The sequence below is a fragment of the Babylonia areolata genome, chromosome 28, assembly GCF_041734735.1.
Source record: "Babylonia areolata isolate BAREFJ2019XMU chromosome 28, ASM4173473v1, whole genome shotgun sequence".
NCBI classification, from domain to species: domain Eukaryota; kingdom Metazoa; phylum Mollusca; class Gastropoda; order Neogastropoda; family Buccinidae; genus Babylonia; species Babylonia areolata.
The window spans coordinates 7,487,146-7,512,651 of NC_134903.1; the positions used below are offsets into that span (position 1 = coordinate 7,487,146).

A 25,506-nucleotide genomic window follows, 5' to 3' on the forward strand; every position below is an offset into this window, starting at 1 on the left:
GATCTGAACCACTGGACACTTGCGCATGCCACTGCGTTGTTCAAAGCTTCTTCACAAAACACATACGCACACAAAGACACTGACACACACACACACACACACTCACATGGACACACACACTCAGACACACAGCTATGGGGTTCAGCTTCCGTACATTTACACATATCCAATTTTGTACAGAAATTAATTCTACTGTTAAGCCACGATTGGACTTTCTTTGATGTGAATATCTGGAAAAAAAGAAAAAGAAAAAGAAAAAACCTCTAAAAAACGTCATTATTAAAGTACTAGGTCTTCACCATTTATAGAAACTTCACATCATCGCTAAGCCACAACTGGACCAATGTTGATGTGAATATTTCCAAACATTTTCTTTTGAAAAAAAAACTTTCACAATCAGTGTATCATATTTTTTACTCTTTACAGAGCTCAAATCTATTGCCAATCCACAACTGGACGATTTTTTATGAAGATATGTTTAAACATGACTTTCTAAAACAAATTCAAAATCTTTTTCACCATGTGTGGTGTAGCATATGTATGGATCAGTCCACACACTCCAACACATCCTTGAAGCTGGAACCAGCACTGTAATCTGTCTATAAAAGGAGTGTTTATGTCATATCAGGCAAAGCTAGGCTAGAGTGTAATCTATCTAGACAAAGAGTATTCATGTCATATCAGGCAAAACTAGGCTGGAGTGTAATCTATCTAGACAAGGAGTATTTATGTAATATCAGGCAAATCTAGGCTAGAGTGTAATCTATTTAGACAAGGAGTATTTATGTCATATCAGGCAAATCTAGGCTGGAGTGTAATCTATCTAGACAAGGAGTATACATGTCATATCAGGCAAAACTTGGCTAGAGTGTAAAATATCTAGACAAGGAGTATACATGTCATATCAGGCAAAACTTGGCTAGAGTGTAAAATATCTACACAAGGAGTATCTATGTCAAATCAGGCAAATCTAGTCTAGAATTTTACATGTATATTTGCATCAGTATCAGCAGTTGCAGGGTTACAGTTTTCATACAGTTACGCATACACCACCTTTTGTACCGGAACTAACTTGATCATTTAGCAATGATTGTACCAACTTTTGATGTGGATATGTTTGGAAAAAAAAATCTTTAAAAGAAATCATGATTAAACTATTTCATTTTCGCTATTTACAGAACTTAACATTATCGTTAAACCACAACTGAACTAACTTTGAGGTGTATATTTTTCAACATTGATTTAATTTTTTTTTTTAATTCACGATTGAAGTATCATATTTTCACTATTTACAGAAATGGAGAACATTTTCAAATATTGAAAAAAAAAAAAAAAAAAAAAAAAAAAATCATGCTCAAACTCAAAGTATCATATCTTTTTTTGCTGTTTACAATGAACTGTCCTTCCAAACATACAAGGACCAAAAAACTTTTTTTTTGGTTCAAAGTCAGCTTAAATGTGAAAAGGATACCCCTACCCCAGTCCCCTGAACACACATTTTGTTCCAGAAAAAAACACACCCAAACCCCCCCAAAAACAAAGAAGTAAAGCCAAGTTCCGAACAAACAGCACCATCAGTCCAGTGGTTAAAACCAACAGCAACAGCAACAACAAAACTCCACCACAGCGCTAACGAGTGGAGTGATGGCCTAGAGGTAACACGTCCGCCTAGGGTTGTTTCTGGCAAAAAATTCTGTAGAAAAATCCACTTCGATAGGAAAAACAAAAAACAAACTGCATGCTGGAAAAAAAAAAAAAAAAAAAAAAGGGTGGCGCTGTTGTGTAGCGATGCACTCTCCCTAGGGAGAGCAGCCCGAATTTCACACAGAGAAATCTGTTGTGATAAAAAGAAATACAAATACAAATATATACAAAGGCACCATGTTTCTGTCTGGCTGAATTGGCGATGGATACCATGGGCTGAGATCAGTGGAATCAAAACTCAGCTATTCTGGGAAAGTACTTTACTTGTCATAATGGTATAAACTGGCCTTAGGTCTTCAAAAAAAACCCCCCCCAAAAAAACCCCCAAAAAACCCAACAAACTGAGCCACATATCTAGTTCAGTAGTTGCCAATGGCTCATCGCATCGAATGATTCACCACCACCAACTTCTTCAATAAAAAAAAAAAACAAAACAAAAAAACAACAACAAAAAACACAAAAAAACCCAACATATATATAAAAAAGAAAGCAAATAAACATAGACAGTTCTCAAAGTTCTTCACACATTTAACTTTCTTCTTTTTTCGTGTGTATGAATGAGAAAACATTGGATTTTCTACTGGTTTTCAGTGCAATATGCATCCAATATCTCCCCCCGCGCCCTTCTCCTCTCCCGAACTCCTTCACTCTCAATTAAAAAAAATGAAAAATGACGAGTAACAAATAATAAAGAGTGGTAACTCTCTTCATACACAAGGTACATAACTTCCCCCAAAACTCTTTTGATGATATCAACAAATAAAGAGTGATAACTCTCTTCATACACAAGGTACATAACTTCCCCAAAACTCTTCTGAGGATTATCTACCACCAAAAAGGTTTTTATAAACTTTAGTTTTTTGTTCTGAAGAATCCTGCAGTCCACTTCGTCGTCTTCTTTTTAATGACGATCAACAAATGATAAAGAGTGGTAACTCTCTTCACACACAAGGTACACAAGTTCAAAATCAATGCAGCTAATGCTACCGATTCAGCTAGCACACATATACATAAAAGGTACACTGGAACAAACCAAGACACTTCCTCAAAAAAAAAATTAAAAAAGGAAGCCCCATGCTTGTCATTACATGGATCATTTGACAAACATATGCACACAGCAGCAATGACGGAAGAAAATATGTGCAAAAAAACCCAACAAATTAGCTTTCATTCAAGACTGGCATAGCCTTTTTCATCCTGAACATGCTAGCAAAACAGAGCATACAGACAATACAAAACAAAACACACGGCTGCATGCAAAAATGAAACTGAAATCAAGCAATGTTGGTGAAGGAAGTATGTATGTTGAAATATATACGTATGATACATTTTGAGTGAAATGGATGTTTCTCTCTAATTGATGACCGTTTCTAATGATTTATGCATGGTAGTTTGTTGGGGTTTTTTTTTCCATAAGAATACTATGTCTGTATGCTGCATTTTTTAATTTTTTTTTCTTCATGTTTCATCGATATAGTTCCCCCTCCCCTTCCCATGAATGTATTTCATAAGAATACTATGTTCGTATGTTGAAATTCTTTTACTTTTGTCATGTTTCGGCCAGGTCACATTCCGCCACCCCTTCCCTTGCATGTATTTGATAAGAATACAAGGTTTGTATGTAGCATTTTTTTCTCTCTTTTTTTGTTCTTGTTTCGTCCATATTCTTTCTCCTCCCCTTCCCATGTATGTATTTCACAAGAATACAATGTCTGTATATTGCAATTCTTTTTCTTTTTGCATGTTTCATGCATATTGTTCCCCCTCCCCTTTCCATGTATGTATTTACGTAAAAATTTCCATGTGTTACCAAATCAGAAATTTTTTTAAAATGTTAGAAAAAAAACAAAAAACAGTCAAACACCCCGCCCCCCTCCCCCCAAAAAACAGCAAACACGTGGCTGCCTTTTACAAGATGCCTTTGCGCAAGGGCAGGAACTCCTTGGTAGGGTCCGGCAGGTAGTAGAGGTCCCACAGGGACTGGAAGGCGGCTGTGCGGCCCCAGGGTTTGAACCTGCCACTCCAGTGAAGCAGCTTGGCACGCTGGATGAACTGCCGGCTGTAGCTACTCCTGGCTGTCCAGCCTGTACAACACAACACCACACCATTTCAACACAACACCACACAACACAACACAACACACAACACCACCTCAACACCACCACAACACAACACAACACAACACCACCTCAACACAACACCACCTCAACACAACACACCACTACAACACACTACCATCACAACACACCACTACAACACAACACACCACAACAACACAACACACCATCACAACACACCACCACAACACAACACACCATCACAACACACCACAACAACACAACACAACACAACACCACCACAACACATCACAACAACACAACACAACACAACACAACACACCACCACCACAACACACCACCACCACAACACAACACCACCACAACAACACAACACACCACCACCACAACACAACACAACAACACAACACAACACACCACCACCACAACACAACACCACCACAACAACACAACACAACACCACCACCACAACACACCACCACCACAACACACCACCACCACAACACAACACAACAACACAACACAACACAACACAACACCACCACAACACAACAACACCACAACACAACAACACCACACCACACCACACCACACCACAACACACCACCACCACAACACACCACCACCACAACACACCACCACCACAACACAACACAACACCACAACATGCTGAGGGTCAGTATGTCAACAAACAAAAAAAAAAGGGGGAAAATAGTCAGTCAACATGACTGACAAATACTAAAGAGTGGTAACCCTCTCCATTCACAACGTACACAACTTCAAGTCAGTGCTGCTTACGCTACCGATTCAGCTAGCAGCTGGAGAGAGTTACCACTCTTTACTATTTGTTAATCATTTCATCTCCTGGCCTCATTATCTGTTAATTTTCAGTCAATATGGTTTATTTTACTTCTTCTTCTTTGTTTTGTCAACATGTGTCAATCTGAATGGGAAACTGGTTGCTTTCAGTGTATTTTCTAAATCTATACTGCATCAAAATAGCAGGGAAGCCCGCCAAGGATGTAAAACTCCCCAGGGTTGTATGGGTTAAACAAGCAACAAATGGTTTCCTTTTCTTTAACTTTTATTATATATTATTATTATTATTATTATTATCATTATTATTATTATTATTTTTATGTATTTCACATATTTATTTTCATCATTATTATTATTATTATTATTTTTTTTTTACATCAAGCAATCTATAAATGAGAGTGTGGATCTTGGAAAACAAACCACACACACACACACACACACACACACACACACACACATACATACATATACATCCAGGAAGTGTACGTCCCAAAGCTGGTCGATGGGGGTGTACTTGTTGTAGAACACCACACACACACACACCCCTTCCTCCCTCCCCCACACCTCTACGCACCCCACCCCAAAGACACATACACCCCACACTCCCTCCCCCCCATCTACACCCCCACCCCCCCATCACCCCTCCCCGACACACACATCCCCCACCTATACCCTCCCTGCCCCCACAGACACACACACACACACATATCCCCCTCTCCCCACACACACATACCCAGGAAGTGCACGTGCCACAGCTGGTAGATAGGGGGTGTACTTGTTGCAGAACACCACACACACACACATACATCCCTCTCCCCCACCTCTAGTCCCCCCCTCCCTCTCCCCCAGACCCCCTCCCTGCCAACCCTCTCCCCCTCCCCCGCCCCCACCCCGACTCACACATATCCCGCTCCCCACACTCCTCCACCTCTACCCCCCACCCACCCACCCCCTACACACACACATACCCAGGAAGTGTATGTGCCAAAGCTGGTCGATGAAGGGTGTACTTGCTGTAGACCACACACACACACACACACACACACACACACATCCCTCTCCCCACACTACCCCACCTCTACCCCTGCCCCTCACACACCCACAGACACACACAAACACATCCCGCTCCCCACCTCTAGCCCCCCTCTCTTCCCCCCTCCACCCCCCCTTCCATACACACATACCTAAGAAGTGCACACACACACACACACACACACACTCACACACATACACACTCATACCACACACACACACACACACACACATACCCAGGAAGTGTACGTGCCACAGCTGGTCGATGGGGGTGTACTTGTTGTAGAACACCAACATCATTGGGGGCTGGGCCCCACCTCCACCCCTCTCGTTCCCATACAGCTCCTCTCTGCACACACACACACACACACACACTCAGACATGGTCACACATGCACACAGACACACACATAGATACACATATGCAGACACAATCACACATACACACAGACGAACAGATACACACACACATAGACACACACACACAGACAAGGTCACACATACACAGAGACATACAGATACACACACAAACACACTCACACAGACACGCTCACACAGATACACACATAGACACACACATAGACACACACACACACACACACACACAGACATACACACAGATGCACACAGACACACACACAAAGACACACACACACACACACACACACACACAGAGAAACAAACACACAAACACATACATACACACACATGCATACACACACAGACGCATACACAGACACACACACATACACAGACACACACACAAACACACACATGTACTAAATGACAGTCATGTCCAACTACGACCATCAAAACAGCAGAGGAGGCAGCTGCTGTCCAGACTATCTGGCCTAGATATTTGACAAAGAGTGGAGAAAGTCTTGCTCAAGCTGCCTTCCAACTGTCTCAGCCGAGAGAGCTTTTGGACAGTCAGTGTTAGGATGGTTCCCCAAGGGCCAACTAGCCCCCCAAGGCTGCAGCACCAAGAGCCAGTGCAGTCTTGCCTCCTAGTCTGACAGTCATAGTCCTTCACAAAAGACTAAGCTGTAAACGAATTCTCAGTGCAGTGGAGAAACCACTGACTGATCAAACAGCTAGATGGGCGCAATAGCCGAATGGTTAAAGCGTTGGACTTTCAATCTGAGGGTCCCGGGTTCGAATCACGGTGATGGCGCCTGGTTGGTAAAGGGTGGAGATTTTTACAATCTCCCAGGTCAACATATGTGCAGACCTGCTAGTGCCTGAACCCCCTTCGTGTGTATATGGAAGCAGAAGATCAAATATGCACGTTAAAGATCCTGTAATCCATGTCAGCGTTCGGTGGGTTGTGGAAACAAGAACATACCCAGCATGCACACCCCCGAAAGCGGAGTATGGCTGCCTACATGGCGGGGTAAAAACGGTCATACACGTATAAGCCCACTCGTCTACATACGAGTGAACGTGGGAGCTGCAGCCCACGAATGAAGAAGAAGAAGATCAAACAGCTCCCACTTGGCTGTCACAACTGTAACTCGTAGTGTAAGCTTATGTCAGTCTCTGATATAAGCCCAGTGCTGAGACAGACATAATGCTTAACTCACTCAGTACGGCCAGTCCTCTCTTCTTCTCTACACAGACCCCTCGGATGTCCAGTGGGTGTCTGAATGACCCAACCTTTAGCTTCCGTCGTCAGAATTGTGGTGTTCTTTGTCAACATTTACCTCTTCAGTATAAGAGCCTTCCACTTGCAATGTTTTGATGGTGGTAATTGGGGTGAAACGCTGTTAACGTCGTCTCTTTCGCCGTTCGTATGGAGAGAGTTAATAAAAGGTCCCATAGTCTTTTTCAGCCATCAGGGCAGTGAATTCATATCCACAACATAGTTGTGTGTGTGTGTGTGTGTGTGTGTGTGTGTGTGTGTGTGTGTGTGTGTGTGTCTGTGTGTGTGTGTTGTGTGTGTGTGTATGTGCATGAATTTGTGTGTGTGTGTGTGTGTGTGTGTGTGTGTGTGTGTATGAATTTGTGTGTGTGCGTGTGTGTGTGTGTATGTGTATGTGCATGAATTTGTGTGTGTGTGTGTGTGTGTGTGTGTGTGTGTATGTGCATGAATTTGTGTGTGTGTGTGTGTATGTGCATGAATTTGTGTGTGCATGTGTGTGTGTGTGTATGTGTATGTGCATCAATTTGTGTGTGTGTGTGTGTGTGTGTGTGTGTGTGCATGAATTTGTGTGTGCGTGTGTGTGTGTGTATGTGCGTGAATTTGTGTGTGCGTGTGTGTGTGTGTGTGTGTATGTGTATGTGCATGAATTTGTGTGTGTGTGCCATTGTATAAAGGCAAAGGTGATACACTTGACTGTGATAATTATAGGGGGATAACTTTGCTCAGCTGTGTTGGAAAACTATTCACTACAGTGTTAAATTCTAGACTGACTGATTATATCAATACAAACAATATACTTTCAGGAGCCCAAGCAGGATTTAGACAGTCCCATTCTACATTAGATCAAATGTTTGTTTTGAAATCACTTATTGATATTTTCTCCATGAAAAAGAAGAAACTTTACTGTGCTTTTGTTGATTTTAAAAAAGCCTTTGATTCAGTTTGGAGAAGTGGGTTATGGCAAAAACTTGTTCATGAAGGCGTGAATGGTAAAATTTTGCGTGTCATAATGAACATGTATGATAGAATTAAGTCATGTGTGTTTTTAAATGGTGAAAAATCTGATTTCTTTAGCATTTGTAAGGGTGTGAGACAAGGAGAAAATCTCTCGCCTTTGCTTTTTTCTCTGTATCTCAATGATTTAGAGTTGTATTTGACTGAGCATAAGAGTCCATCTGTTGATCTTTTATTGAATGTTAACATTTCAGAGTTAGATAATTACATGCGACTATTTGTACTGTTGTATGCAGATGACACAATTTTACTTTCAGAGACGAAAGAAGGATTACAGCAGTCCCTCAATGTTTTTCACAAATATTGTTTAGAATGGAAACTAGTGGTCAATGTAAAGAAAACTAAAGTGATGATATTTAATTCTACAAACAAGCTAAAGCCTGTTTTTAAGTTTGGTGATGCATGTTTGGATGTTGTTGATTCTTTTAAATATCTTGGCATCGAATTTAGTAGAAACGGAACTTTTTATAAAGCTAAAAAAATGATTTATGAACAGGGCCAAAAAGCTATGTTTTCGTTACTTCAGTCAGCCAGAAATCAAGATTTACCTTTACATATCATTCTGGACATGTACCAGTCTATGATTGTACCTATTTTGTTGTATGGTGCAGAAATATGGGGTTATGAAAATGTAGATATACTTGAAAAATTAGAATTGAAATTTTTGAAACGCTTGTTCAAACTGAACAGAAATACTATGACCCAAATTGTTTATGGAGAAACTGGTATTTATCCAATTAGTGTGTTAGTGAAAATGAGATTAGTTCAATTTTGGACCAGCTTAGTAATATCAAACACAGAAAAATATTCTGGGAAAATATATTTGATATTACTTGACTTATATCGAAATGGTATTTATTCTTCAAAATGGATGAGTTGTATCAGACAAATTTTAATAGAAGCAGGGTATGACTGTGTTTGGGATGGTCAATTCTTCTTGGAGAGGGAATCTTTCTGCAAGAATGTCAACATTGCTTTGAGAGATAGTTTTCAAAATCTATGGAGACATGCTCTAGAGGCGAGCAGTAAATGTTTGTTTTATCGAAATTTCAAAAGTGGATTTGGTAGAGATAAATATATAAGTCAATTGCCTGATAATTATGTTATCAGCTTCTTCAGATTTCGAAGTAGTAACCATAAGCTGGAAATAGAAACAGGGAGACACAAAGGCATACCACGAGAGTTACGATTTTGTAAGGTTTGTAACATGTCTGTGATTGGTGATGAGTTTCATTTTATAATGGAATGTCCCAATTATGATCAGTTACGAAATAGATATGTTCCTAAAAAATATTTGTCTCCAAAATCGGTTTTTAATTTTTGTAATATGCTCAAAGGAGGCAAAAAAGTCATTTTAGCTGTAAGTAAGATGATTAGATTTGCAAATGTTGCCTAGTTATACTTTTGGAGTTAAAAGACATTTGTGTTTTCTCAACTTTATGTGACATTGTTGTGTATTTGGAAATGTTTGTTTTGGGCACGAAAATGAGTATTTTGCAGTAATCCTCCATACTCCAATAGGAGTGAAAGGATAATTAAAACTTGAAACTTGAAACTTGTGTGTGTGTGTGTGTGTGTGTGTATGTGCATGAATTTGTGTGTGCGTGTGTGTGTGTGCATGCTAGCGTGATTGTGTGCCTGCGTGGGTAACTGAAGCCTGACACAGGAAACGAATGATGAGTGCCTTAAAGGCAGCTCTCTGTCGACTCTAACCAGGCACGCAGCCTCCTGTGCCAAATGACTCCGTTTTTGCAGAGCACTTAGAGCTTGGTCTCAGACCGAGGATAGCACATGCACTATGTATAAGTATCAATATCACTCAAAATGAGTGGCATGGGAGAGTAATGCCACTGAGATGGTGCAGAAGATAGGACAGCAAAAAAAAAAAAAAAAAAAAAAAGTATCCATCAATCTTCTTCTTCTTCTGCGTTCATTCGTATACACATGAGTGGGCTTTTACGTGTATGACCGTTTTTACCCCGCCATGTAGGCAGCCATACTCCGTTTTCAGGGGTGTGCATGCTGGGTATGTTCTTGTTTCCATAACCCACCGAACGCTGACATGGATTACAGGATCTTTAACATGCGTATTTGATCTTCTGCTTGCATATACACACGAAGGGGGTTCAGGCACTAGCAGGTCTGCACATATGTTGACCTGGGAGATCAGAAAAATCTCCACCCTTTACCCACCAGGCGCCGTTACCGTGATTCGAACCCGGGACCCTCAGATTGACAGTCCAACACTTTAACCACTCGGCTATTGCGCCCGTCGTATCCATCAATCAATCTTCTTCTTCGTTCATGGGCTGCAACTCCTGCATGTTCCCTCGTATGTACACGAGCGGACTTTTTACGTGTATGACCATTTTTACCTCGCCACGTAGACAGCCATACTCTGTTTTCAGGGGTATCAATCAATCAATCAATCACTAAATCAAAACCACCACCTCACCCCTCCCACCATCCTTACCTGGAGTTCAGTTCCAGCCAGTGCTCCAGCTGCTGGGTGATGTTGTGCCGTCTCCAGTCCCCGAGGTCCGTCACAAACACGCCCGCGTTGAACGCGCACGCCGTCGGCTTGATGTTCAGCTCCTTGAAGTGCTTGTTCTTCACGTCAAAGTAGTCGGCGTACACGTTCTGCCCCCCCCACAAGACAACACGGTATGGGTCATTCTTCAGTCACATAGTACAAGTTCTGCTCCACAAGATATTATGGGTCATTCTTCAGTGCTTGTCAAATAGTACACATTCTGCCTCACAAGACAACATGGGTCATTCTTCAGTGCCCGTCACATAGTACACATTCTGCCTCACAAGACAACATGGGTCATTCTTCAGTGCCCGTCACATAGTACACATTCTGCCTCACAAGACAACATGGGTCATTCTTCAGTGTTCGTCACATAGTACATATTCTGCCTCACAAGACAACATGGGTCATTCTTCAGTCACATAGTACATATTCTGCCTCATAAGACAACATGGGTCATTCTTCAGTGCCCGTCACATAGTACATATTCTGCCCCCACAAGACAACAAGGGTCATTCTTCAGCACTTGTCACATAGTACACATTCTGCCCCCACAAGACAACACAGTATGGGTCAGTGATCGTCACTCAGTACACGTTCTGCCCCCACAAGACAACACAGTATGTGTCATTCTACAGTGCTCGTCACACAGTCTATGCACACATTCTACCCCTCAAGACAAAACAGTACGGGTCATTCTACAGTGCTCATCACATAGTCTATGTACACATTCTGCCCCCACAAGACAACACAGTACGGGTCATTCTACAGTGCTCATCACACAGTCTATGTACACATTCTATCCCACAAGACAACACAGTATGGGTCATTCTTCAGTGCTCGTCACATGTACACATTCTGCCTCACAAGACAACATGGGTCATTCTTCAGTCACATAGTACATATTCTGCCTCACAAGACAACATGGGTCATTCTTCAGTCACATAGTACATATTCTGCCTCACAAGACAACATGGGTCATTCTTCAGCGCTTGTCAAATAGTACATATTCTGCCCCACAAGACAACATGGGTCATTCTTCAGTCACACAGTACATATTCTGCCTCACAAGACAACATGGGTCATTCTTCAGTCACATAGTACATATTCTGCCTCACAAGACAACATGGGTCATTCTTCAGTCACATAGTACAAGTTCTGCTCCACAAGACAACATGGTATGGGTCATTCTTCAGTCACATAGTACAAGTTCTGCTCCACAAGACAACATGGGTCATTCTTCAGCGCTTGTCACATAGTACATATTCTGCCCCACAAAACAAAAAATTGGTCATTTTTCAGTGCTCATCACAAAGTCTGTGACACATTCTGCCCCTACATGACAACACAATATGGGTTGTTCATCACTGCTCGTCACATAGTCTATGTACACATTCTACCCCCCAAGACAAAACAGTATGGGTCATTCTACAGTGCTCATCACATAGTCTAAGTACACATTCTGCCCCCACAAGACAACACAGTATGGGTCATTCTACAGTGCTCATCACATAGTCTATGTACACATTCTGCCCCCACAAGACAACACAGTATGGGTCATTCTACAGTGCTTGTCACACAGTCTATGTACACATTCTGCCCCCACAAGACAACACAGTACCGGTCATTCTTCAGTGCTCGTCACATAGTACACATTCTGCCCCATGAGACAATATGAGTCATTCTTCAGTACTCCTCACATAGTCTAGGCACACGTTCTGCCCTCACAAGACAGTATGAGTAATTCTTCAGCGTTCATCATTTAGTGCACATACACCTTCTGTTGTATAACACAATATAGGTCATTTCTCAGTGCTTGTCACATAGTCCGCTTACACATTCTGCTCAACAAGACAATACGATACGAGTCATTCTTCAGTGCTTGTTACACAAAGTGGGAATTGGAGGCAAAAACTGTAACTCGAAGAAGAAGACAGTGATGAAATTTTATCGGACAATCTGACAGAAAACAAAGGGAGCAAAGAAGAGACTGGCCAAGGTACGACGAACAATGAGTTACAGAGCAGACGACAGTGACGCGACCGAAAGATTAGCAGCACACAGCGCGAGCGATGTTCTTGACATCAAACCAACACAGGGAGAGGAGACTGAGAGGAAACGAAGAAAATATACCGGGTCAGAGAGGGGGAAGAGGGGGGTGGGTGGAGGCCTAGACTAGAGGTAAGGTGTCCGCCTAGGAAGCGAGAGAATCTGAGCGCGCTGGTTCAAATCATGGCTCAGCCGCCAATATTTTCTCCCCCTCCACTAGACCTTGAGTGGTGGTCTGGACGCTAGTCATTTGGATGAGACAATACACCGAGGTCCTGTGCAGCATGCACTTAGCGCAAGTAAAAGAACCCACGGCAACAAAAGGATTGTTCCTGGCAAAATTCTGTAGAAAAATCCACTCCGATAGGAAAAACAAATAAAACTGCATTCAGGAAAATATACTAAAAAGTGGGTGGCGCTGTAGTGTAGCGACGCAATCTCCCTGGAGAGAGCAGCCCAGATTTCACACAGAGAAATAAGTTGTGCTAAAAAGAAATACAAATACAAATAAAGGGGGTGTGGCCTTACTGTGTTTGTGGGGATCAATGTAGGGCACACACACATGCACACACACAAACTCACATACCACACACACACACCACAAATACACACACACACACACACACACACGCAAACACACACACACCCACACCCACAAACACACACACAAACTTACACACACACAAACACAAACACACACACCCACAAACACATACACGAACTCACACACACACACACACACACACACACACACCAACACACCCACACACACCCAATCACCCACACACCCACAAACACACACACATCCACCCACACACCCACCCACCCACAAACACACACACACACCCACACCTGCATGAAGTTGATGCGTTTGTTCATCCCCTGGCAGTCCTCGGCAAAGGCGGCCAACGTTCCTGGCTTCATCTTCATGTTGTACAGCTCAGCCAGGTCATCTGGGGTCAGGACAGTAATGATGATGATGATGATGATGATGATGACGACGACGATAATAATAATGATGATGATTATGATGATAAAAATAATAATAACAATGATGAAAACAACAACAACAACAACAACAATAATAATAATAATAATAATAATAATAATATGATGATGATGATGATGATGATGATGATAACCCCCCCCCCACACACACACACACACACACACACAAACAACACAAATACATACTACTAACATGACAGGATCTGACAAACCTTGATCATGATGATGATGATGATGATGATGATGATGATAACCCCCCCCACACACACACAAACAACACAACCACATACTACTCACACGACAGGATCTGACAAACCTTGATGATGATGAGGATGATGATGATGATGATAACCCCCCCCACACACACACAAACAACACAAACACATACTACTCACAAGACAGGATCTGACAAACCTTGAACAATGCAGTCATCATCAATGTAGACAATTTTCCCGTCCACATGGGGCAGAAGATAAGGCAGGTAGTAACGAGCATAGTTCATCTGCAACAACACGCTTTCACTTTCACTGTCAGGAGAGCAGAGCATAGTTCATCTGTAACAACACGCTTTCACTTTCACTGTCAGGAAGGCAGAGCATAGTCCATCTGTAACAACACGCTTTCACTTTCACCGTCAGGAAAGCAGAGCATAGTTCATCTGTAACAACACGCTTTCACTTTCACTGTCAGGAAAGCAGAGCATAGTTCATCTGTAACAACACGCTTTCACTTTCACTGTCAGGAAGGCAGAGCATAGTTCATCTGCAACAACACGCTTTCACTTTCACTGTCAGGAAAGCAGAGCATAGTTCATCTGTAACAACACGCTTTCACTTTCACTGTCAGGAAGGCAGAGCTAGTTCATCTGTAACAACATGCTTTCACTTTCACTTTCAGCAAGGCACAACATGCACAGTGATCCAAAAATGCAACAGCACATCTGCTTACAAAAAAAAAAAAAAAAAAAAAAAAAAAGCATTATCACAGACTACAGCAACCTGTATCGTTACATTATATAAAGGATATTTGTGTCCCTCTCATAACCAAAAGAACAAGCGAGCGAGTGAATGAGAATCACACACACACACGCGCTCACACACACACACACACAGGGAGAGAGAGAGAAAGAGAGAGAGAGACAGAGAGAGAGAGAGAGAGAGAGAGAGAAACAGAGATGGAGACGGAGACAAAGGGAGAGAGAGAGAGAGAGAGTGAGAGAGGGAGTCAGTGAGAGAGACAGAGAGACAGAGAGCAAGTGCCAACTCACAGAGACACAGCATCGGAAAAAGAAAAAAAAAAAAAACACGGAGAAACAAGAAACCACAAGACAACTGGCCACATCACACTGTATATGTGTGCAATCCAAGCCAACAAACAAAGCAGGCAGCTCTGCCTTCTAACTTGCACAGCTGATCAACTTATCACCAAACCAAAACACAGAAAACAAAACAAAACAGCTAGAGAAGTGAGGTCTCATTTGTGACACCTATTTAATCGAACACAGGATTAGAAAAAAACAACAACCAAACAACCAAAATCAAGATCCCTTCTGTTTTGTCCATTCTACAATCTTTTCCTAACATTATAGAATGCCTAGTTGTGACCTTAACCTTTAACATCTGACCTTGACCTATACCACTTGACCTTGAAAAAAAAGGGTGGAATTTTGACAGGGATCACTACATCACCACTACTGTACCAATTTTCGTGAAACTATATGTGAGACATTAAGCTCTACTAAGCTTTTTTTTTCTGGTTTGACAAGTGAATTTATTACCTTGAGCTTTGACCTTTCACCCTACTTACCTTATCATCATCACCATAATCTGATAATGGGGGTAAGTGGGAAGATTTTATGCTTTTTTTTTTTATATATTATTCTACCAAGCTCGGTTCTTATTCTCCTTGCAGTTTCCAAGAAAATTCTTAATGTAAAAGTTTCTGCCTCAAACACACACACACACACAACAAAGAACACACACACACACACACACACACACACACACACACCAAAGAATATACACACTAATTCCAAAACATCACACTGAGACATCAATCAAGGAAAGAGAAGACAAAACAGCAACGACAAACAAACACTAACAAAAAAACCCCCAAAAAACCAACTCCCCTTTACACCACACAAACACCATCAACACAAGACATCCCTATGAATCAATACAATAAAATTAACCAAAACGATCATTGTTGACAATCAATCACTCACAGGGTTTGCCAGTTCGGTTCTCGTCCCTCGAAAGCCGATCTTGCTCGCCACCCACTCTTGGGGGAACTCAACAATCTCGTAGTTGATGCTCTGAAGCTTGGTCCTCATCAGCCAGGTCCTGAGCATCAGTTATCACATTGGTTGGTCAAGTCTGTCATCACATGGACATTAACACCCTCAGTGCCCCAGGACAGAAATTTCTGTCCCCATCCGGTGTGCAAAAAAAGTGCCTCAAGACAGAAATTTCTGTCCCTTTCCAGTGTGCAAAAAAAAGTGCCCCAGGACAGAAATTTCTGTCCCTTTCCGGTGTGCAAAAAATGTGCCTCAAGACAGAAATTTCTGCCCCTTTCCGGTGTGCAAAATAAGTGCCCCAGGACAGAAATTTCTGTCCCTTTCCGGTGTGCAAAAAAAGTGCTCCAGGACAGAAATTTCTGTCCCTTTCCCGTGTGCATAAAAAGTGCCTCAAGACAGAAATTTCTGTCCCCATCCCGTGTGCAAAAAAAGTGCTCCAGGACAGAAATTTCTGTCCCTTTCCCGTGTGCATAAAAAGTGCTCCAAGACAGAAATTTCTGTCCCCTTTCCAGTGTGCCAAAAAAGTGCAAGACAGAAATTTCTGTCCCCTATCCGGTGTGCAAAAAAAAGGGCCCCAGAGACAGAAATTTCTGTCCCTTTCCGGTGTGCAAAAAAAGTGCCCCAGGACAGAGATTTCTGTCCCCTTTCCAGTGTGCAAAATAAGTGCCCAAGGACAGAAATTTCTGTCCCTTTCCGGTGTGCAAAAAAAGTGCCTCAAGACGGAAATTTGTCCCATCCTGTGTGCAAAAATAGTGCCTCAAGACAGAAATTTCTGTCCACTTTCAGTGTGCCAAAAAAGTGCTCCAGGACAAAAATTTCTGTCCCTTTCCGGTGTGCAAAAAAAGTGCCTCAAGACAGAAATTTCTGCCCCTTTCTGGTGTGCAAAAAAAGTGCCTCAAAAAGTGTGTGTGTGTGTGTGTGTGTGTGTGTGTGTGTGTGTGTGTTTAATAGAAGAAAAGAATTAATCATTTCTTTTTACCCCCACTACATATACGTCCCTCCCCATGCCAGATGCCCTCACTTGAGGTGTTCGCTGGACTCCTGGTCAGTGATGAGGTGGAAGAAGACGGTGGACTTGGCGTTGGAGACGATGCTGTTGATCAAGGCGACCATGCCGCCCAGACGGCTGTTCTCGGAGCTGATCACCACATGCACCGCCCTCTTCTCCCCCTTCTGCTTGGCAGCCACAATGTGCGAGGTGTTGCTGCTGCCGCTGCTGCTGCTGCCGCCGGTCAGTGCTCTGTTTGGCGTGGCGTTGTTGTCCTTCAGCTTCTGGTCTGAGAAACAGAACAGACATCAGTCACCAACTTTTTAAAAATTTTCTTCTTTTTTTTATTAGCTGCCCAATCATCTGTACTGTTTAGACGGGTGCAACAGCCAAGTGGTTAAAGCACTGGGCTTTCAATCTGAGGGTCCCAGGTTCAAATCTCAGTGACGGTGGGTAAAGGGTGGAGATTTTTCCGATCTCCCAGGTCAACATATGTACAGACCTGCTTAGTGCCTGAACCCCCTTCGTGTGTATACGCAGAAAATCAAATACGCATGTTAAAGATCCTGTAATCCATGTTAGCGTTCATTGGGTTATGGAAACAAGAACATACCCATCATGCACACCCCCAAAAGCAGAGTATGGCTGCCTACATGGCGGGGTAAAAACGGTCATACACATAAAAGCCCACTTGTGTGCATACGAGTGAATGTGGGAGTTGCAGCCCATGAACGCAGAAGAAGAAGAAAAATCTGTACTGTTTCAGTGGCATTACTCCCAAGCCACTCATTCCAAGTCCCCCCCAAGCACAGCCACATCTCCGTTCATCTGTTGTAGTTCCAGTGCCGGCAGTCCACAAGGAACCATCAATGTTATTGAGCATTGAGTCACCAGCTTTTAGAATTTTTATGTATTTACTATATTCTAGTTTCTACAGACTACAACTAAAAAAGTACAAGAAGGCGCTTTGTATTCTAAGACGAAACACAGTCACTAACATACATTTATAAATCTGCATGCTCACAATATAGATGAAGCCATCTAAAGTTCATCGTGGCAGACGAACAAGCTCAAATACATAGCTGAATACTTACAACACTATCTTACACATACACACATATATACATTCCCGCACATTCCAATAACTTGTAGCTCCCACATGACCCAAAATACAGACGTGCATACACACACCCCACCCCCTACACACACACACACACACACACACACACACTCACATTCACACACACATTGCAGCCCCACAACACCCACACTCCTACACCCACACGCCCCACCCTTGCATCCATAACCACCCACACCCACATCCACACCCACCCACACAGCCACCCACCACTGACCAGAAAAGATGTATGAATGTCTTCAGTGACTGGACCATGAGGACACCTTGACAGAGGACGATGATACCAGGCACCTGAGGAGGCCAGCTGAAGAGAAGTTGCGTAGACATCTTTGTCTTTCTTTCTATCTGTCTGTCTGTCTCTCTGTGTTTCTGTCTGTCTGTCCCCCCTTGAGAGTGGGTGGCATGAGTGTGGTTTGCACTAGTTGAGCATGATGTTGAGCATGATGTTGAGACCCTAACCCTTCTACTAATACACTAACACTAACACTTACACAGCACAGAGTGGAGCCCTGTCATGTCAGGTCATTAGATCTGCTACTGGTAACCTGTAATCCAGTACAACCTGTTCAGGGTCGGGTTGCCGGCGACTAAACCGGCACTCCCACCGCTCCCTTCCGGGACTGGTGAGGCGGGTGGCTAGACACCCTTATGGAGATCCATAAAAGGGCGTTGGCTCAGGAGAGCCACCGACGGCCATCTAGCTCCACTGTGCTGTGTGCATGCCACACGCAGTTGGCCCCCGGGGTGTGTCTACCCATGCATGCGAAGTCTGGATCCGGCAGAATCTGCGGAAGAAACCTATCGGTTCAACGGAGAGGAAGGCGGTTACAGCAACGCACTGTGGAGTGCAGAGAGCAAGATGAGACACCGAAAGGATATTTTGGTCATCCACTGCATCCGTGCTCATCCTCCAGTCGTCTCGACATAGTCTTGCCACTGGAAATTGGTGGACCCGGACGAGAGAGTGAGGTCGACGTTGCGCAACTCCTCTTCACTTTAAACAAACTCATCGCGCAAGTCATCAGTCATCCAAAATGACCTTTCATCCTTCATCATTTCATCACCCCCAAGTCCTGTGGCGACAGGCGAGCGACGAAATGACAGGTGTGGGTACACTGGCAGTCGCAGTCGCAGACTTGCACGCAGGCGGCTCAGGCCATAGGGTCGTTCTTCGTCGACAGGAGCAGCGATGGAGCTCGGCAGCCGTCTGAGCGTCTGAGCAGCCCTCTTTAGGAATGCACTGCTCACCTCCCTGGCATGAGGAAGGGGCTAGAAAAGGTGCCCTAAAAATTGCCTGCTCCATATCACCCTGGCCAGCATACCGCGGCTGGCGGGGACCCTACATCAGCGGTCGAAACAACAAGAAAGAAAAGAAAAAAACAAGGATCGTTCCTCTCACCATTGGTGCTTGGAACATAAGGACTCTCCTGGACAGAGATAATGCGGACAGACCCCAAAGGAGAACGGCACTAGTTGCATCCGAACTCGCCAGAAACAACATTGACATTGCAGCCTTGAGTGAGACTCGGCTTGCAGGTGAAGGCGAGCTCTGTGAACGGGGATCTGGTTACACCTTCTTCTGGAGTGGACGAGGAAGCGAAGAGCGACGTGAGGCTGGCGTTGGTTTTGCAGTAAAAACAGCACTTGTCAGCAAGCTAGCTGGAATCCCAAAGGGAGTCAACGATAGGCTTATGACCATGAAACTCCCACTGGCATCTGGCCAGAAGCACCTCACCATTGTCAGTGCCTACGCCCCAACCATGACCAACCCGGATGAGGTGAAGGCGAAGTTCTACGAGGACCTTCACTCTGTCATTGCTGCTATCCCTAAAGCAGACAAGCTCATCATTCTTGGGGACTTCAATGCTAGAGTTGGCTCTGACTACATCTCCTGGAATGGAGTGATTGGAAAGCACGGTGTGGGCCACTGCAACCCAAATGGATTGCTTTTGCTTCAGACCTGTGCAGAGCACGAACTGCTGATAACCAACACAGTTTTCTGCCTCCCTACCCGTAACAGGACGTCATGGATGCACCCTCGCTCAAAGCATTGGCATCTCATCGATTATGTCATCGTCAGGAAAAGGGATAGGCAAGATGTACGTGTAACAAAGACCATGTGCGGCGCCGAGTGTTGGACAGACCATCGCCTTGTAGTCTCGAAGCTGAATATTCGAATCCAGCCCAAGAGACGCCCCCAAGGCCAGAAGGCTCCAAAACGGCTCAACATCGCTAAGCTGAAAAACATCACCATCAAACAGTCCTTTGTGGAGCTGCTGGAAGATCGTCTGGAATCCGCCTCTCTGGACAACCAGAATGTGGAGTCTGACTGGAGGACCCTGCGTGAGCTGATCTATAGTACAGCTTCAGAGACCCTGGGACCCATGTCCAGAAAGCACAAAGACTGGTTTGATGAAAACTGTGATGAAATCAAGCAGCTTCTGGATGAGAAACGCCGTCTGCATCAAGCCTACCTGAGCAACCCAAAGTCCACATCAAAAAAGGATGTGTACGATGCCATCCGCAGGACTGTTCAGCAAAAGTTACGCCAGATGCAGGATAAGTGGCTGAGTGACAAAGCTGATGAGATCCAGGGATATGCTGACAGGCACGATATGAAGAGGTTCTATGATGCCTTAAAAGAAGTCTACGGCCCCACATCCTCAGGATCATCCCCCCTCCTCAGTGCAGATGGGAATACCTTGATCACCGAGAAGGAGAAAATTCTCGAACGCTGGGCTGAGCACTTCAACAGTGTCTTAAATCGCCCTTCCTCCATAAATGATGAAGCCATAGACCATCTCCCACAAGTCCCCATCAACGAAGCACTGGACGATCCGCCAACACCTCTTGAGACCCAGAAAACAATTCGTCTGCTATCCAGTGGCAAAGCACCTGGCTCAGACTCCATACCAGCAGAGGTCTACAAGGATGGAGGCACTGTGCTGACTGAGAAGCTCCATCAGCTGTACTCACTCATGTGGAAAGAAGAGACGATCCCCCAGGATTTCAAAGATGCATCTATCATTCACTTGTACAAGCGAAAGGGGAACCGGCATGCCTGTGATAACCATCGGGGCATTTCCTTGCTCTCCATTGCAGGCAAGATACTTGCCAGGATCCTACTAAACCGCCTCACAGCACACCTTGACCAAGGTCATTTGCCTGAGAGCCAATGTGGATTCCGGAAAGAGCGCGGAACCACCGACATGGTGTTTGCTGCAAGGCAGCTGCAAGAGAAATGTCAGGAGCAAAATGCTGATCTGTTCTCCACCTATGTCGACCTCACTAAGGCCTTCGACACCGTGAGTAGAGAAGGACTGTGGAAGATCATGGCCAAGTACGGATGCCCTCGGAAATTTATTTCCTTGGTCAGCCAATTCCATGAAGGCATGCAGGCTCGAGTCCAGGACAAAGGCGAAACATCTGCTCCTTTTGCTGTCACAAATGGTGTCAAACAAGGCTGCGTCCTGGCTCCAACGCTGTTCAGCCTCATGTTCTCTGCAATGCTTACTGATGCCTTCAGAGATGGCGATGTTGGAATTGGCCTAAAGTACCGAACAGATGGTAAGTTGTTTAACCTCAAAAGGCTTCAAGCAAAAACGAAGGTCATGACAGACATCATCAGAGACTTTTTGTTTGCTGATGATTGTGCCCTCAACGCTGGATCTGAAGCTGACATGCAACTCAGCGTTGACAAGTTTGCCACTGCCAGCAGGAACTTCGGCCTTACCATCAGCACGAGGAAAACTGAAGTTCTCCATCAGCCAGCCCCAGGGAAACCCTACGTTGAGCCCAACATCACAGTCAACGGTCAGAGACTCAGTGCGGTGGAGCGGTTCACATACCTTGGCAGCACACTGTCACGAAATGCGACCATCGACGATGAAGTGAACGTCAGGATTGCAAGAGCAAGCGCAACTTTTGGTAGACTCAGTGCAAATGTCTGGAACAGAAGAGGCATTAGTCTTGAGACCAAGCTAAAGGTCTACAGAGCAGTAGTTCTCCCCACACTACTGTACGCCTGCGAAACTTGGACAGTGTACCAACGACATGCCAAGAAGCTGAACCACTTCCACACAACATGCCTCAGGAAGCTACTGAACATCAAGTGGCAAGACAAGACCCCAGACACAGAGGTGCTTGCAAAAGCCACCCTTCCCAGCATCTTCACCATCCTGATGCAGTCCCAGCTTCGCTGGGCTGGACACGTGGCGCGCATGCCAGACCATCGGCTGCCCAAAAGGCTTTTCTATGGCGAGCTGCAACAAGGGAAGAGATCACACGGAGGTCAGAAGAAGCACTTCAGAGATACTCTGAAAGTCTCTCTGAAAGCGTTTGATATCAACCCTGACTCCTGGGAGGAATCTGCAGTGGACCGTGACAAATGGCGTGCTGCTGTGCACAAAGGCGCCAAGTTGTGCGAGGCCAACAGGACTGCTGCAGCTGTTCAGAAGAGGCAGGCCAGAAAGTCACGGGCAAACAAGCTCCCTGACAATGGTATGCCTGTCTTTGTCTGCCCCAACTGTCAGCGAACATTTCGTGCGCAGATTGGACTATTCAGCCATCTGCGCATTCACAGATAGATTCATGAGCATCCTCCCCCCCACCCCACCACCACCCTCTCCCCATCCCCCAGCTGGATGACAACGATGGTCATCATCGATCTCGATGGACACACACCATAAATCTGCATGCTCACAATATAGATGAAGCCATCTAAAGTTCATCGTGGCAGACGAACAAGCTCAAATACATAGCTGAATACTTACAACACTATCAGCTTAAAAAAAAAAAAAAAAAAAAAAAAAAGAAGAAAAAGCAAAAACAAACAAACAAAACAAAACAATAAAGCAATTATTTGATCTTCATGATCCCAATCTCATCTTTTTGCATATTCATTTTGAACAACAATGAACACTAACATCACAAGGTCAAGACAAGATGTGGGTTACCTTTCTGTGAGAATAACTTCCCACGGATGTGCAGAAAGTCTGGAATAATGCCAGGAAGCCATATGTAGCTGAGTGTAGCCAACCAGACAATGAATAGCAACAGCACAACTGAAAACAACAACAACAACAAAATCACTGGAGAGAGAGAGAGAGAGAGAGAGAGAGAGAGAGAGAGAGAGAGAGAGAGAGAGAGAGAGAGAGAGAGAGAGAGAGAGATGATTGATGAGAACAGTTCAAAAGCTTCTGGATGGTGAAAATACCAGCACCAACAAGATGTCAAAGAATCATGATTATCAATATGTGAACACACACACACATGCTCACACACATCATGTATGCACTAACACAATTCTAATCAAAGTAGCTAAAGCAAAGATGATGAAAAACCATCCTTTTTTGTTTGTTGCCTAATCATTCTCATTAGTTTAGTGAAACACTACTCAATCCTGAGTAGACCCGGAGTCAGCCACACAAAGGTTTATGAGTTACAGTCCAGTCCCACACCAGCCATCCACATGGACCTGTGTTTCCTTCCTTCCTTCCTTCCGACAGTGACCACAATCACATTTTGATTATTCTGTCACTGTATGGGGGATCTGCAGGAAACAGCACAAACTCTAAATGAAAAAAAAAAAGAAAAAAGAAAAGAAAAGAAACAAGAAAGGACCTTTATTTCGCAGTATGTAGGCTGGACCACTCTGGCTAGCGAAGCACTCCCCGGGGATAAACCCCGACCGGCACAGCTCCAGCCCGTCATTTACTGCTACTTTCATCCATGATCCCTACACTGAGAATTAAAGATATTACCTAAATCCTCTTTCTTTCTTTGGTGGTGGTTCACAGGTGAAAAAAAAAAAAATCATAAAAAAGTCAGTTGTTATCATTCAGCAGCCACTGCCTTTGATACAAAAGTGCCAGTGGTATTGGCCTCCACAACTGTCAGGGGCAGGGTGTTCCAGTCCCAAACTGTTCTTGGGAGGAATCCTGTCTGTCTGTACTGTACCCTACAGAAGATCTGGGACAGCTGTTCTAGGTGGGCTCATCGTTGTTGCACTAGTGGCGGGATGAGCTTCTGCTTCAGGGAGGGCATGTTTACCTTGTCATGCTGCAGTTTGTACAGCAAGGCCAGTCTTGCCGTTTTACGTAACTGTTGGAGAGTGGGCTACTTGAGCTGGTTAATCATGTCGGAAACGCTTGACGTGTTTCTGCAGCGCCTCAGTGCAAATCTTGCTGCATGTCATTGTACTGATTCCAGACGGTCAATGTCCTGTTGTTGACATGGATCCCAGACTAATGCTGAAAATTCAAGTACTGGGCGGACAAAGGACTTGTATGCTAGTTCCCTGAAGGTCTGGGAGCTGAAGTTTAGATTCCTCCTTAGGAAGCCTAAGGTTTTGTTTGCCTTTGAGCAGATGTTCTCAATATGTTTCTTCCAGCTAAGATCTTTGCTTATTGTCACTCCAAGGTATTTGATGGCGTCTGGTGTTTGTTGTATGTGGCCATGCAGTTTGTAAGCTTGCTCCCGTGTTTTCCTGCTTCTTGTTACAGGTAGTGTGTAGCATTTTCCAGGATGGAACACTGTGTCCCACCTCTTCTCCAACTCAGCGAGTCTGTGGAGGTCTTGTTGTTGCTGTACATGGTCCTGGGGCGCTGCTACTACCTTATACACTGCTGTATCGTCTGTGAACAGGCGTGCTTTTGATGCCAGCTTCTCAGGCAGATCGTGTGTGTGTGTGTGTGTGTGTGTGTGTGTGTGTGTGTGTGTGTTAAACAGTAAGATATTACGTCTACTCTAATATCCACATCATGGCAGAAACTGAGAAAGTGCTCTATGTTAAAAGCAATACTTGATCCTTTCTGGGACAACCAGGACATTAATTACAGCCAACACTGATATCCTACACACGCACGCAGTTTGAAGACAAAATCGGCGAGCAGGTTTAAATCACAATCGCAACAGTGGATGGAACAAGAAGTTACTCCGAAAATGAAAGCAGAACAAAGAGAGTTGAAAACCAAAGCACAGTCAACTTCAACAAGCGCTATTTACGATTATCACTTCACTCACCTTTCTTAATATTTGACATCGCCATGGTTCACAGATACGCTTACTTTTAATTCAGACAATCGCCAGGCAAATACGCGCTACTGGCTGCTGATGCTTTGTTGGAATCAGACGACACGTATGCAGTCAGGGCGCTGACATTTTGAAAATGCCCGTATGTAAATAAAAATGGTTTGTTAGAGTTGC

The 25,506-nt window shown here is 44.1% G+C and overlaps 1 protein-coding gene across 1 annotated transcript; it reads right to left on the reverse strand.

The window, feature by feature from the left end:
• Positions 1-3,612: 3,612 nt before the first annotated feature.
• Positions 3,613-25,455, reverse strand: LOC143301976 (glycosyltransferase 8 domain-containing protein 1-like). Its single transcript, XM_076616458.1, has 9 exons — positions 25,324-25,455; positions 23,256-23,363; positions 17,196-17,451; positions 16,103-16,220; positions 14,293-14,380; positions 13,723-13,823; positions 10,762-10,928; positions 5,870-5,982; positions 3,613-3,788 (listed from the first exon to the last, which is right to left on the reverse strand). Exons 1-9 carry the CDS (start codon positions 25,346-25,348, stop codon positions 3,613-3,615), a joined length of 1,152 nt encoding a protein of 383 aa, XP_076472573.1. The 5' UTR covers positions 25,349-25,455.
• Between the last annotated feature and the right edge of the window lie 51 nt (positions 25,456-25,506).